Raw genomic sequence first — 13,200 nt, 5'->3', positions numbered from 1 at the left:
ACTTACTTACATTGTTGTAGCTATTGTTCAAGTTCCGTGAATGTGTGTGTGAATTTTTTTGATACTTTTGAAATGCTTGATGCTTGAATATAAAGATAATCATTTGAACATTTGAGCTAACTCTGTATATCTCATTCTCTTTTTAAAAAGTGTAGGCTAATTAATTGTTTTGTGTGTCTAGCCTTGTACATTTGTATGTGCTATGACTTGTGTATTCCTAGTGAGTTTTTGAGGGTGCACCCATAGCCATAGCATACCTTGAAAACTCAGTGTTCAGATAGGCTACTTGTTGGTCAGTCCCAAATGTTTGTATTTTGTAATGTGGATAACTTTCTTCCCAGTTGAACATAGTGGCCAAATTTATAACTAGTTTGGAACCCGTTACATCAACAAATAGGGTTAGCCTACAAAATTAGCGGTCTGGTGGTTTGCGTGAACAGGGTGGCCTGGGATGGAGTCAAATTCCCAGCCTGAATTATTGTTTCAGTCCGCCCCTGGTGACCAGACACCCTGAGACTACCCTTAGAGCCCTAATCCCTTGTTTTCCTTGCCCACTAGGTGAAGTGTATATTTCTGATGTCCATCAGAGAGGTGAGGATGGGGAGTGATCCAGTATCATGCTGGGAAAGAGAGGGGAGAGAGGGAGGGAGAAAGGCCTAGGTTTGGATAGACCCAGACACAATGTGCTCAATGTACTCTAAACACTTCCACAAACACACAAAAGTGACTGACAAAAAGACAGACAGATGGACTGATGGACGAACGCGGTGGGAAAAGCAATGAGTGACGGAGAGGCAAAGGGAGAGGCTGCTGGATCAATAAACACACTATCAGAATATCAGGCCTCCACTGACAGAGCATACACCGTAACCCGAAACACACTAGCTAAACTATCCTATAAGAATGAAAGAACATCTCTCCAGCTGTTACGTTCGTCTGAAGAAGGAAACCAAGGTGCAGCGTGGTAGGCGAACATTTTCCCTTTATTAAAATGAACACCGTCAAAACAACAAAATACTAGCACGAACGTAAAGTTCTGCAGGCTACACAGTACCTAACAAAAACAAGATCTCACAAAAACCCAGTGGGAAAAGGCTGCCTAAATATGATCTCCAATCAGAGACAACGAAAGACAGCTGCCTCTGATTGGGAACCAGGCCAACATAGAAATATATAATCTAGAATTCCCACCCAAATCACACCCTGACCTAACCAAATAGAGAAATAAAAAGGCTCTCTATGGTCAGGGCGTGACACCAGCACATCGAATTGGCCAAATTCACTCCCCAACTCTCCACTGTGATAGGAATGTGTGGTGGTGAGTATGTAAAAAGGTCTTTGGTCTAAAGTCCCAAATATTGTAGTCTTACAGGAGGTCTGAACATTTGGGGTGTTTGTGTATATGACAGTTCAAGGTTGCATTTTCCAACTAGGAGTTTTGAAAACCCTGGTAATGTTTTTGAAATGTTGAAACCCTATTTGGAGTCTTTGTGGTGTCTTGTGAGGGTGGTGTTCACTCACCCGGTCCTCCCCACAGACCCAGGGAGGTGTCTCAAAGCTGATGACGGGGAGGAAAGCTACAATCTGCAGCCACCTGATGAACAGCTCCTCGTCAGTCACCAGGTTCCCAGATAGAGAACCACCTGGAAGAAAGAAAGAGATGGGGAGGAGATGGAGAGGGATATGTAGGGGAAGGGTGTGGGGGGAGAGAGAGAGTTAGAATTTAGCAAACCAGCCTGCTATGCCCATATACTGTAGAGGTAGACGGACATTTCACTGAAGGCGTGAAATCCAACAGTTATTAATATAGCCTTTTAGTCTGAGAGGGTGATAGAAGTTAGTGTGATTTCCAGCCCATCTATCCTTCCTCTCTCTGACAGATTTCTGTTTTCTCCACATCAAAGTAAATACTTGTCTGATATGTTCCCTAACCGGAATTCAGAGTATTTTGGGAATATGTTGTTTTTTTGCCAAAGCCCAAGGATGTTTCACCTTTGGGAATATGCAGTCGTCCAGAATATCAACGGTGGTCCGATGGATGTTCATTTAAATAGCATCAGGTCTGACTGTAGACTTTATGGCAGAAATAGCAGTGAACCCATGACCAAACCATGTCAAAATAACTTCAAATCAAGTCATTGATCAACACAATTCATTCAAGAGATAATTTGGGCGGCCTCCTGAGTGGCGCAGTGGTTTAAGGCACTGCATCGCAGTGCTTGAGGCATCACTACAGACCCGGGTTTGATCCCAGTGTGTCACAGCCGGCCCAGCGTCATCCGGGTTAGGGGAGGGTTTGGCCGACCAGGATGTCCTTGTCCCATCGCGCTCTAGCGACTACTTGTGGCAGGCCGGGCGCCTGCAAGCTGACTTTGATCACCAGTTGTACAGTATTTCCTCCGACACATTGAGGCGGCTGGCTTCCAGGTTAAGCAAGCAGTGTGTCAAGAAGCAGTGTGGCTTGGCAGGGTCGTGTTACGGAGGACACATGGCTCTCGACCTTCGCCTCTCCTGAGTCTGTACGAGAGTTGCAGCGATGGTACAAGACTGTAACTAAACTAAAGTGTGGATTGCAGTCCCTCCTTGTCCATAGACTGCTTTCAGGGCAAGCAAACAAATATGCTAACATGTACTTTTGCTGAACTTTCCCTTTATACAGGACTATCCAAACAATGTAAAAGCAGTGAGCATCTGAATCACACTTACTGTATTCTATAGACTGACTATTTCAGGGTATAATAGACTGATAGCTCTGCTTAAAGGTATGGATTGATAAATTGATTGATGAATACAGCGAGCAAATTAATGAGTGAGTGAGTCAACATTCACTCGTTTGCTTGCTTGATCACTAGCAAGAGTGTGAGTGTCTTTGGTAGAACAATCTGAACTGAAGGTATAGTGATGGTGAGTAGCTGTGGTATTACCTACTGCGTCGGGAATGAGTAAGTTGTACCCCAGCAGAGTGTGGTGCAGCAAGGAGGGAATGAGGCCCTTCAGTCCAGAGGAGCTCCAGTCAGACTGCAGAGGAGGCATCCGCACAAACACAGGCTTGTGGCTCGACCTGGGGGAAGAGAGATAGATGATAGTTATGCATATTGTCAGTGTATTGTGAGTGTGTGTGTGTGTCCTCCCTCAGCCCTCACCTTGTCCCTGCATTCATGATAGCCGACTCTTCTATCCTGGCTGCCACATCTGCCAGTTGGCCGATATACTGGTCTCCCCCGCCCAGGTCCAGCGGGTTCCCCTCTGCCCCCTCCAGATGGATGTACTCCATGCCCAAACGGGCCTGCAGCAAGCCCACCCGGTCCAGGAACCAGCTGACCGCCTCTGGGTTGCTGATGTTCAGCTTCACGCAGAACTGCCCTCGCCACTGGGTCAGCACAGGCACCTGGAAAGAGAGAGGGAGTAGATTGGACAATATGTCATTGTATGGCCTTTACATACTTAAAACATTAGAACATGCCAGACTTGGACAATACCTGAAGAGGACAAGCAGGAAATAAACACCACAATAAATATCAAATGCAAGGATGCCATTTTTTCTTTTTATCATCCAGATAACAACCACCCGCCACCCCATCACAACGGACACCTCCCTCAGGTCCAATGGATCTCCCATTTACACACTCATAGAAAAAACGGTGCTAAGTAGAACCATATAGCGTTCTTCGGCATGTCCCGATAGGGGAACCCATTACAAAAAACCCTTGTCTTCCAAAAAGGGTTTTTCGGATGAAAACGGTTCATGATAAAAACGTATCCCTTCGCAAAGAACCCTTTTGTAATCCTTTTTTCTGAGTGTAGAGGTCCACCACTCCCCAGGGCAGTGAGGGTTGGCTGGGCTAGGCTGCTTACCAGCCGCCCCTGTGGGGCTACGGGGAGGCTGAGCCAATAGGCCTCAGTGCCGTCCAGCAGGGACTTGTGGAACTGGGTGGTGTCCACGCTCAGGAACGGGGACAGGGTGATGGAAATGTTTAGAAGCTTGATCAGTGAGAGGTCCCTGAAGTCCCTGGTCTGTCTCTTGGATGTCCCCCTTTTCCTGCTGGTGAGGTAGTCATGGTCCTGTAGGGAGAGAGAAAGAGATATTGGAGCAGAAGACTGGAAGAGAGACAATGCGGGATATGAACTGGGAACTGAAGAAGACCATGTTGGTCAAAACATTGTGATCATATCACCTAAGCTTCATAAACAATTGGTGTTTGGGAGCAGCAATACAGTGAACTGACTTTTTTCTCTTCCTTTTTCTTTATTCTTTGAAAATTATAACCTGATTGAAAACAAGATGTTGCCGCTTTGCTTACTGACAAAGTTTCCATTTTTTATTGAAGTTACTTGTTTAGGTAGACCTAATCTTCATCACTTCAATAAATACATTTCAAAGTAAGCCATGTTCAACAACAGCTACACTATCAAATAATAATACTGTTGAAACATAACCAAGAAAGGGACACTGAAGGACACTATTGGTTGAAAAGAACAGACATTTCACAATTCTAAATTCTACTAATTCTCCTATTGAGTAAAGTAGCTGACTCATGCTGCCTTTGAACTCTGTGGCTGCTATAACTGCTAAGTAAAGATGTAACTATGGCGATATGACCTCTGTCACGACTGTTTAACATCTCATTTAATCGTCTGGTGATTAGACGTGAGGAAAAAAAGGGCGAAGGGGATTTGTAATGCTTATGTAATGGCATAACTAAGAAAGCCTTTTTATAAAAGTTGACCTTTTGAGCTTGACCCCATGAGGTCAACCATTACACAGTAATTATTACACTTTTGCCTATTTAGACACTTCATAAGCAAATATCATGAAGGGTGGAAAAGGGTTGTACTGCATTTGACAGAGCAACAGATGTAAGGACTGAGTATATCCCCTTAATGTAGCTTGGAAATTATTTGAGAAATATCTACCGATATGTAGTGCTTTATAGAGCATATGAATGCTCTATAAAGTCTTTACAAGTTGTATTTCATTTAAAGGGAGACCAATAGTCCCTTATAGTATTTACCACACTAGCTAGCTGTAAGTCGCTCTGGATAAGAGCCTGTGCTAAATGACTAAAATGTAAATGTACCATTGAATAATGCTTATCTAACAAAAATGTATGATCCAATTGTATTTTGTTTGGCCAACCTTACATTACACAGAGTTTTTTCAGCAATAAAGGCAGAAACCTGGCAGTCCTATTTATATCCCAATTCGCTCTATGCCAAGTGGTTGTTCCAACTCAAGGATCCGTTGTATAAAGCTAATATGGAAACTAGAAAATAAAACTTGTGGCTTGACTGATAACTCATGAATACTTGTAAAAATATAACGAGAGAGAAGCATAGTCCTTGCAGCAATTCATTGTTGCCGTTCGCATTCACACTTATGCTACTTTGCCAATCGTGCCAAAGTTTCCATACGCTAACTGTACCCTTGGATTATTTTACGTTATTAGCAAAGTGAACTGGGTGGCCTCAGCAACTGTAGAACGCCCTTTGATTAAGTTGGAAAAACTTTAAATCCGCTTAAGAGACGCTCTTGTTCTGAATCTAAAAAATATTATCCTTCTCTTTCTCTCGCAATGTTTCTTTCTCCATTATCCTTATTTTATTTCACTTCTTGGTCTATCTCTCCGTCCCTTACTTTCTCCACCTCTGTCTCCCTCTCCCCCTCTTTCTCTCAGTTTCTATTTTTCCCATCTCACACCCTCTCTGTCCCTCTATCCGCTCCCTCTCTCTTTTCCCCTCTCTCTCTCTCCCTCATTCACTCTCTCTCTCTCTTACTTTCTCTCTCTCTCTCTCTATCTTCTCTTCCATCTGTGGGAAAGTGACTGTGGAGATGGAACGCGAACCTGGTGTGTTATGATAGACAGTGAATTTAGAATAACAGGAGATGAACTGGCGACTCCTCTCCCATGTAGCTGAGGCACTAGCTAGGTGTCAGGTTCACCTAAACTAGTTTCTCTTGGCTCCCTGCCCTGCCTATCCCAGCCTCAGTCAAACGTCTCGGCTGTCCGACTATCAGCCGGGGGCATAGGACTATTTTTCTTCCTACAGATGTATTTGTTTTAATGAGATGTGAAGGTATTGCAGACACCGAGGGGTAGTACCTGACCTGCACAACCCAACATCTAAGCCGTTACACCAAGATATCAAATCAAAGACATTTTTGTCACATGTGCCGAATACGACAGGTGTAGACCTTACTGTGAAATGCGTACTTACAAGCCCTTAACCAACAATGCAGTTTTAAGAAAATCGAGCTAAGAAAATATTTACTAAATAAACTAAAGTAAAAATAATAATAAATAAAGTAACACAATGAAATAACAATAATGAAGCTATATACAGGGGGTACTGATACCAAGTCAATGTGCGGGGGTACAGGCTAGTAGAGGCAGGGGTAAAGTGACTATGCATAGATAATATGAGTAGGACTGTAGGACATCTCTTATGACCGAAAAGAGCTTCTGGACATCAGAACTGTGATTGCTCACCTAAAACTGGAATAAGAGTTATTCTTCAATGAGTCGGACGGGAGGGATATAATACAGACACCTGACCAGGCCCAGATCTCGGTTATTCGCTGGAGAAGGAAACGCAGATTTCGTGGAAAGAGATCAGGGTGCCTTGTGAGGATCAGGCAACGAATGGCTAATATGCCCATGCCTTCAGTCCTGCTAGCTAACATTCAGTTGCTGGAAAATAAATGGGATGAACTGAAACACGTTTATCCTACCAACGGGACATTAAAAACTGTAATATCTTATGTTTCACCGAGTCGTGGCTGAACGACGACGCTAAGAACATTCGGCTGGCGGGTTATACACTCTCTCGGCAGGACAGAACAGCAGCCTCTGGTAAGACACGGGGCGGGGGCCTATGCATTTATGTAAACAACAGCTGGTGCACGATATCTAAGGACGTCTCGAGGTTTTGCTCGCTGGAGGTAGAATATCTCATAAGCTGTAGACCACACTATCTACCTAGAGAGTTTTCATCTGTATTTTTCGTAGCTGTCTACATACCCCACAGACCGATGCTGACACTAACACCACACTCAATGAGCTGTATACAGCCATAAGCAAAAAGGAGAAACTTAAATCAGTCTTACCTAATTTCTATCAGCATGAAAAATGTGCAACCAGAGGTAAACATTTTTACTCCACACACAGAGACACGTACAAAGCTCTCCCTCGCCCTCCATTTGGCAAATTTGACCACAATTCTATCCTCCTGATTCCTGCTTACAAGCAAAAATGAAAGCAGGAAGAACCAGTGACTCGGTCAATAAAAAAGTGGTCAGATGAAGCAGATGCTAAGCTACAGGACTGTTTTTCTAGCACAGACTAAAATATGTTCCGGGATTCCTCCGATGGCATTGAGGAGTACACCACCTCAGTCATTGGCTTCATCAATAAGTGCATCGATGACGTTGTCCCCACAGTGACCGTACGTACATACACCAACCAGAAGCCATGGATTACAGGCAACATCCGCACTGAGCTAAAGGCTAGAGCTGCCGCTTTCAAAAAGCTGGACTAAAATCTGGAAGCTTATAAGAAATCCCGCTATGGCCTCCAACGAACCATCAAACAGGCAAAGCGTCAATACAGGAATAAGATCGAATCGTACTACACCGGCTCCGGTGCTCGTCGGATGTGGCAGGGCCTGCAAACTATTACAGACTACAAAGGCAAGCACAGCCGAGAGCTGCCCAGTGACACGAGCCTACCAGATGAGCTAAATAACTTCTATGCTTGCTTCGAGGCAAGTAACACTGAAACATGCATGAGAGCATTAGCTGTTCCGGACGACTGTGTGATCACGCTCTCCGCAGGTGATGTGAGAAAGACCTTTAAACAGGTCAAAATTCACAAGGCCACAGGGCCAGACGGATTACCAGGACGTGTACTCTGAGCATGTGCTGACCAACTGGCAAGTGTCTTCACTGACATTTTCAACCTCTCCCTGTCTGAGTCTGTAATACCAACATGTTTCAAGCAGACCACCAAGAACACTAAGGTAACTTGCCTTAAATGACTACCGACCTGTAGCACTCACGTCTGTAGCCATGAAATGCTTTGAAAGGCTGGTCATGGCTCACATCAACACCACTGTCCCAGAAACCCTAGACTCACTCCAATTAGCATACCGCACCAACAGATCCACAGATGATGCAATCTCTATTGGACTCCACACTGCCCTTTCACACCTGGACAAAAGGAACACCTATGTGAGAATGCTATTCACTGACTACAGCTCAGCGTTTAACACCATAGCGCCCTCAAAGGTCATCACTAAGCTAAGGAACCTGGGACTAAACACCTCCCTCTGCAATTGGATCCTGGACTTGCTGATGGGCCGCCCCCAGGTGGTAAGGGTAGGTAACAACATATCTGCTACGCTGATCCTCAACACGGGGGCCCCTCAGGGGTGCGTGCGCAGTCCCCTCCTGTACTCCCTGTTCACTCATGACTGCAATGACAACAACCTCTTCCTCAACGTGATCAAGACAAAGGAGATGATTGTGGACAACAGGAAAAGGAGGATCGAGCACGCCCCTATTGTCATCGACGGGGCTGTAGTGGAGCAGGTTGAGAGCTTCAAGGTCCTTGGCGTCTACATCACCAACAAACTAATATGGTCTAAGCACACCAAGACAGTCGTGAAGCAAGCACGACAAAACCTATTCCCCCTCAGGAGACTGAAAAGATTTGGCATGGGTTCTCAGATCCTCAAAAGGTTTTACAGCTGCACCATCGAGAGCATCCTTTACGATTAAATGTTCAGTAGTCTTATGGCTTGTGGGTAGAAGCTGTTAAGGAGCCTTTTGGACTTAGACTTAGCGCTCCTCTACCACTTACCGTGTGGTAGCAGAGAGAACAGTCTATGATTTGGGTGACTTGAGTCTTTGACCATTTTTTAGGCCTTCCTCTGGCACCGCCTAGTATATAGGTCCTGGATGGAAGGAAGTGTGACCCAGTGATGTACTGGGCTGTACACACTACCCTCGGTTGTGCCTCACGGTCGGATGGCGAGCAGTTGCCATACCAGGCGGTGATGCAACTGGTCAGGATGCTCTCGATGTTGCAGCTGTAGAACTTTTTGAGGACCTGGGGACCCATGCCAAATATTTTCAGTGTCCAGAGGGGGAAAGGCATTGTTGTGCCCTCTTCACGACTTTCTTGGTGTGTTTGGACCATGATAGTTTGTTGGTGATGTGGACACCAAGGAACTTGAATCTCTCGACCTGCTCCTCTACAGCACCATCGATGTGAATGGGGGTGTGTTCGGCCCTCCTTTTCTGTAGTCCATGATCATCTCCTTTGTCTTGCTCACGTTGAGAGAGGGGTTGTTGTCCTGGCACCACAAATACACATCCGAACCTCTCGACTTGTTTGTGAGGTGCTGTTGGGCAAATAAAGTTTTCTATACTACCCCTTATTTTCAAAAACCTTTTTGGGGGTAGCCTCGAGCAGGACTCAAACCTGGGTCCAGCGACTGTCAATCAAACACCTTGGAGGATCAAAATGAAGACGAGAGAGGAGGCGAGGGTAACACTTTATTTTTCAGGCCGCTGCTTACCAGGTAGTTAATTAGAAACTGCTTGTCATAATGGTAATCATTTGGGTTGAATTCTTTGACGTAAGGAGAGGAGAGAAGGGACATACCATGTCGGCGAGGAGGGCGGTGGAATGTTCGTTGAGGCTGATGGCCCCCTCTCCCAGCTGGTGTCTCCTCAGACGGTTGGAGAAAGTCCTCAACTCCCTCTCTACCTTTGGCCCTGAGTCCACACTGGCCAGAAGCTTCCAGAAAGGCAACCTGGATGAGGGACGGATGGACAGACAGATATTTGGTCAATTAGACCGAAATTCTAACCTGAGATCCACATGCATACATTGTTTGACATCAATGCGTTATGTATCAATTATGCGACTGCTGATTTAAAAGCACAGGCATCTCAAGTTAGGATTCCAACTGAAATGGAAATTTGTGAGATCTCGTTGGGTTTCAATCAATCCGCACTAGCTGACACCCGCATAGCTGGTGTCTTGGCAGTGTTGGAAGTGGAATTGCGTTAGAGCTGTCATATCCATAAGCGGCTACCGGCGTTATACCAATCGTAGACATTGCCTGTGGATGCATCTAGTCGCGTTATGAATAGGTAATGATCTCCATCCATAAGTTATTACACATAGCTCGATTTTTTGTTAAATGTCCACTATCATCTAAATTAAATGTAATACAATTCAGGAAGACGAAGATGAGGGAGTTGTACCATAAGACATCCAAGTTGGGCAGCTCCCTGCTGGGCGATGAGAGCTGCTGCAGCGCCTCCTGGTGTACAGCCCTGATGTTGTGGCCCACGCACACAGTGTACTGAAGCGGGGTGCGCTCCAGGCTGGAGGGAGACTGCAGGCAAAAATGCTGTCGGCTCTCCATTCCCACCTGAAGAGGAACATCTGGGGACACCAGCACTGCTACACCTGGAGGAGAGAGAGAGAGAGAGAGAGACTCAGGTTAAGATCTATAGTAAATAAATAAGGAACCTCAAACCCTTTGTCTAACCAAAGGGGGCTGTATAGGAAAAAACACTAAAATAAGGTTGCTGCCCCTGTCATCGCCAAGCCTATCTCCAACCTTTTTAACCTGTCTCTCCTTTCTCGGGAGGTTCGCATTGCTTGGAAGGCAGCCACGGTTTATCAAAAGTGTTGAAAAAACTTGTCAATAATCAACTGACTGGCTTTCTTGATGTCTATAGTATTCTCTCGGGAAGGCAATCTGGTTTCCGCTCAAGTTATGGATGTGTCACTGCAACTTTAAAGGTCCTCAATGAGATGTCACCATTGCCCTTGATTCTAAGTAACGTTGTCCTGATATTTTTATTGACTTGGCCAAAGCTTTTGATACGGTAGACCATTCCATTCTTGTGGGCCGGCTAAGGAGTATTGGTGTCTCTGAGGGTCTTTGGGCTGGTTTGCGAACTACTTCTCTCAAAGAATGCAGTGTATAAAGTCAGAAATTCTGCTTTCTCAACCACTGCCTGTCACCAAGGGAGTACCCCAAGGCTCGATCCTAGGCCCAGTGCTCTTCACAATTTAAATCAACAACATAGCTCAGGCAGTAGGCAGCTCTCTCATCCATTTATATGCAGATGATACAGTCTTATACTCAGCTGGCCCCTCCCCGGATTTTGTGTTAAATGCTCCACAACAAAGCTTTCTTACTGTCCAACAAGCTTTCTCTACCCTTAACCTTGTCCTAAATACCTCCAAATCAAATGTAATGTGGTTTGGTAAGAAGAATGCCTTTCTTCCCACAGGTGTTATTCCTACCTCTGACGGTTTAGAGGTTGAGGTAGTCACCTCATACACAAGTACAGTCGTGGCCAAAAATTTTGAGAATGACACAAATATTAATTTTCACAAAGTCTGCTGCCTCAGTTTGTATGATGGCAATTTGCATATACTCCAGAATGTTATGAAGAGTGATCAGATGAATTGCAATGAATTGCAAAGTCCCTCTTTGCCATGCAAATGAATTTCCCAAAAACATTTCCACTGCATTTCAGCCCTGCCACAAAAGGACCAGCTGACATAATGTCAGTGATTCTCTCGTTAACACAGGGGTGAGTGTTGACAAAGACAAGGCCGGAGATCACTCTGTCATTCTGATTGAGTTCGAATAACAGACTCGAAGCTTCAAAAGGAGGGTGGTGCTTGGAATCATTGTTCTTCCTCTGTCAATCATGGTTATCTGCAAGGAAACACATGCCGTCATCATTGCTTTGCACAAAAAGGGCTTCACAGGCAAGGATATTGCTGCCAGTAAGATTGCACCTAAATCAACCATTTATCGGATCATCAAGAACTTCAAGGAGAGCGGTTCAATTGTTGTGAAGAAGGCTTCAGGGCACCCAAGAAAGTCCAGCAAGCGCCAGGACCATCTCCTAAAGTTGATTCAGCTGCGGGATCGGGGCACCACCAGTACAGAGCTTGCTCAGGAATGGCAGCAGGCAGGTGTGATTACATCTGCACGCACAGTGAAGCGAAGACTTTTGGAGGATGGCCTGGTGTCAAGAAGGGCAGCAAAGAAGCCACTTCTCTCTAGGAAAAACATCAGGGACAGACTGATATTCTGAAAAAGGTACAGGGATTGGACTGCTGAGGACTGGGGTAAAGTCATTTTCTCTGATGAATCCCCTTTCCGATTGTTTGGGGCATCTGGAAAAAAGCTTGTCCGGAGAAGACAAGGTGAGCGCTACCATCAGTCCTGTGTCATGCCAACAGTAAAGCATCCTGAGACCATTCATGTGTGGGGTTGCTTCTCAGCCAAGGGAGTGGGCTCACTCACAATTTTGCCTAAGAATACAGCCATGAATAAAGAATGGTACCAACACATCCTCCGAGAGCAACTTCTCCCAACCGTCCAGGAACAGTTTGGTGACGAACAATGCAAATATTGACTCTTTGTATCAACTTCATGTAATTGTCAATAAAAGCCTTTGACACTTATGAAATGCTTGTAAATATACTTCAGTATTCCATAGTAACATCTGACAAAAATATCTAAAGACACTGAGGTAGCAAACTTTGTGGAAATGAATATTTGTGTGATTGTCACGTCCTGACCCTTGTAAGAGGTCATTTTCCATAGTAGAGTGGTCAGGGCGTGACAGGTGGTTGTTTTGGGTGGTTTTGGGTTTTCTGTTTATATATGGGTTTTTTCTAGATTTCTACTTCTATGTTTTGTTTTCTATGTTTTGGCCGGGTATGGTTTCCAATCAGAGGCAGGTGTCTATCGTTGTCTCTGATTGGAAGCCATACTTAGGCAGACTGTTTTTCCTTTGGATTTTGTGGGTAGTTGTTTTCCGTTTTGTCAGTGTGTACCTTACGGAACTGTTGTTGGTCGTTTTATTGTTTTGGTTCAAGTGTCTTCATTAAAAGTAAAAGAAATTAGCACTATACACGCTCCGCCTTGGTCTACTCATTTCGATGCTTGTGACAGTCGTTCTCAAAACTTTTAGCCACGACTGTACTTGGGAGTATGGCTAGAAGGTGCACTGTCCTTCTCTCAGCACTTATCAAAGCTGCAGGCTAAAGTTAAATCTAGACTTGGTTTCCTCTATCGTAATCGCTCCTCTTTCACCCCAGCTGCCAAAATGACCCTGATTCAGATGACCACCCTACCCATGCTAGATTACGG

General features: G+C 44.9%; 1 protein-coding gene across 1 annotated transcript in view; it reads right to left on the bottom strand.

Annotated features, from left to right (window-relative positions):
- si:ch211-236l14.4 (SITS-binding protein) overlaps nt 1-13,200 on the bottom strand; it is an 89,966-nt gene that overhangs the window by 19,458 nt on the left and 57,308 nt on the right. The window contains exons 3-8 of the mRNA XM_014123862.3: nt 10,274-10,481; nt 9,666-9,816; nt 3,856-4,062; nt 3,144-3,388; nt 2,925-3,061; nt 1,522-1,643 (exon numbers count right to left, since the gene is read on the bottom strand). Of these exons, the coding sequence (XP_013979337.1) occupies nt 1,522-1,643; nt 2,925-3,061; nt 3,144-3,388; nt 3,856-4,062; nt 9,666-9,816; nt 10,274-10,481 (1,070 nt within the window). The remainder of the gene's footprint in view (nt 1-1,521; nt 1,644-2,924; nt 3,062-3,143; nt 3,389-3,855; nt 4,063-9,665; nt 9,817-10,273; nt 10,482-13,200) is intronic.

Source organism: Salmo salar, chromosome 10 (assembly GCF_965601325.2).
Source record: "Salmo salar chromosome 10, fSalSal1, whole genome shotgun sequence".
In the NCBI taxonomy this organism is placed as follows: domain Eukaryota; kingdom Metazoa; phylum Chordata; class Actinopteri; order Salmoniformes; family Salmonidae; genus Salmo; species Salmo salar.
The sequence above is the reverse complement of the archived record's forward strand: the minus strand, read 5'-3'. Positions and strand labels throughout refer to the sequence as shown.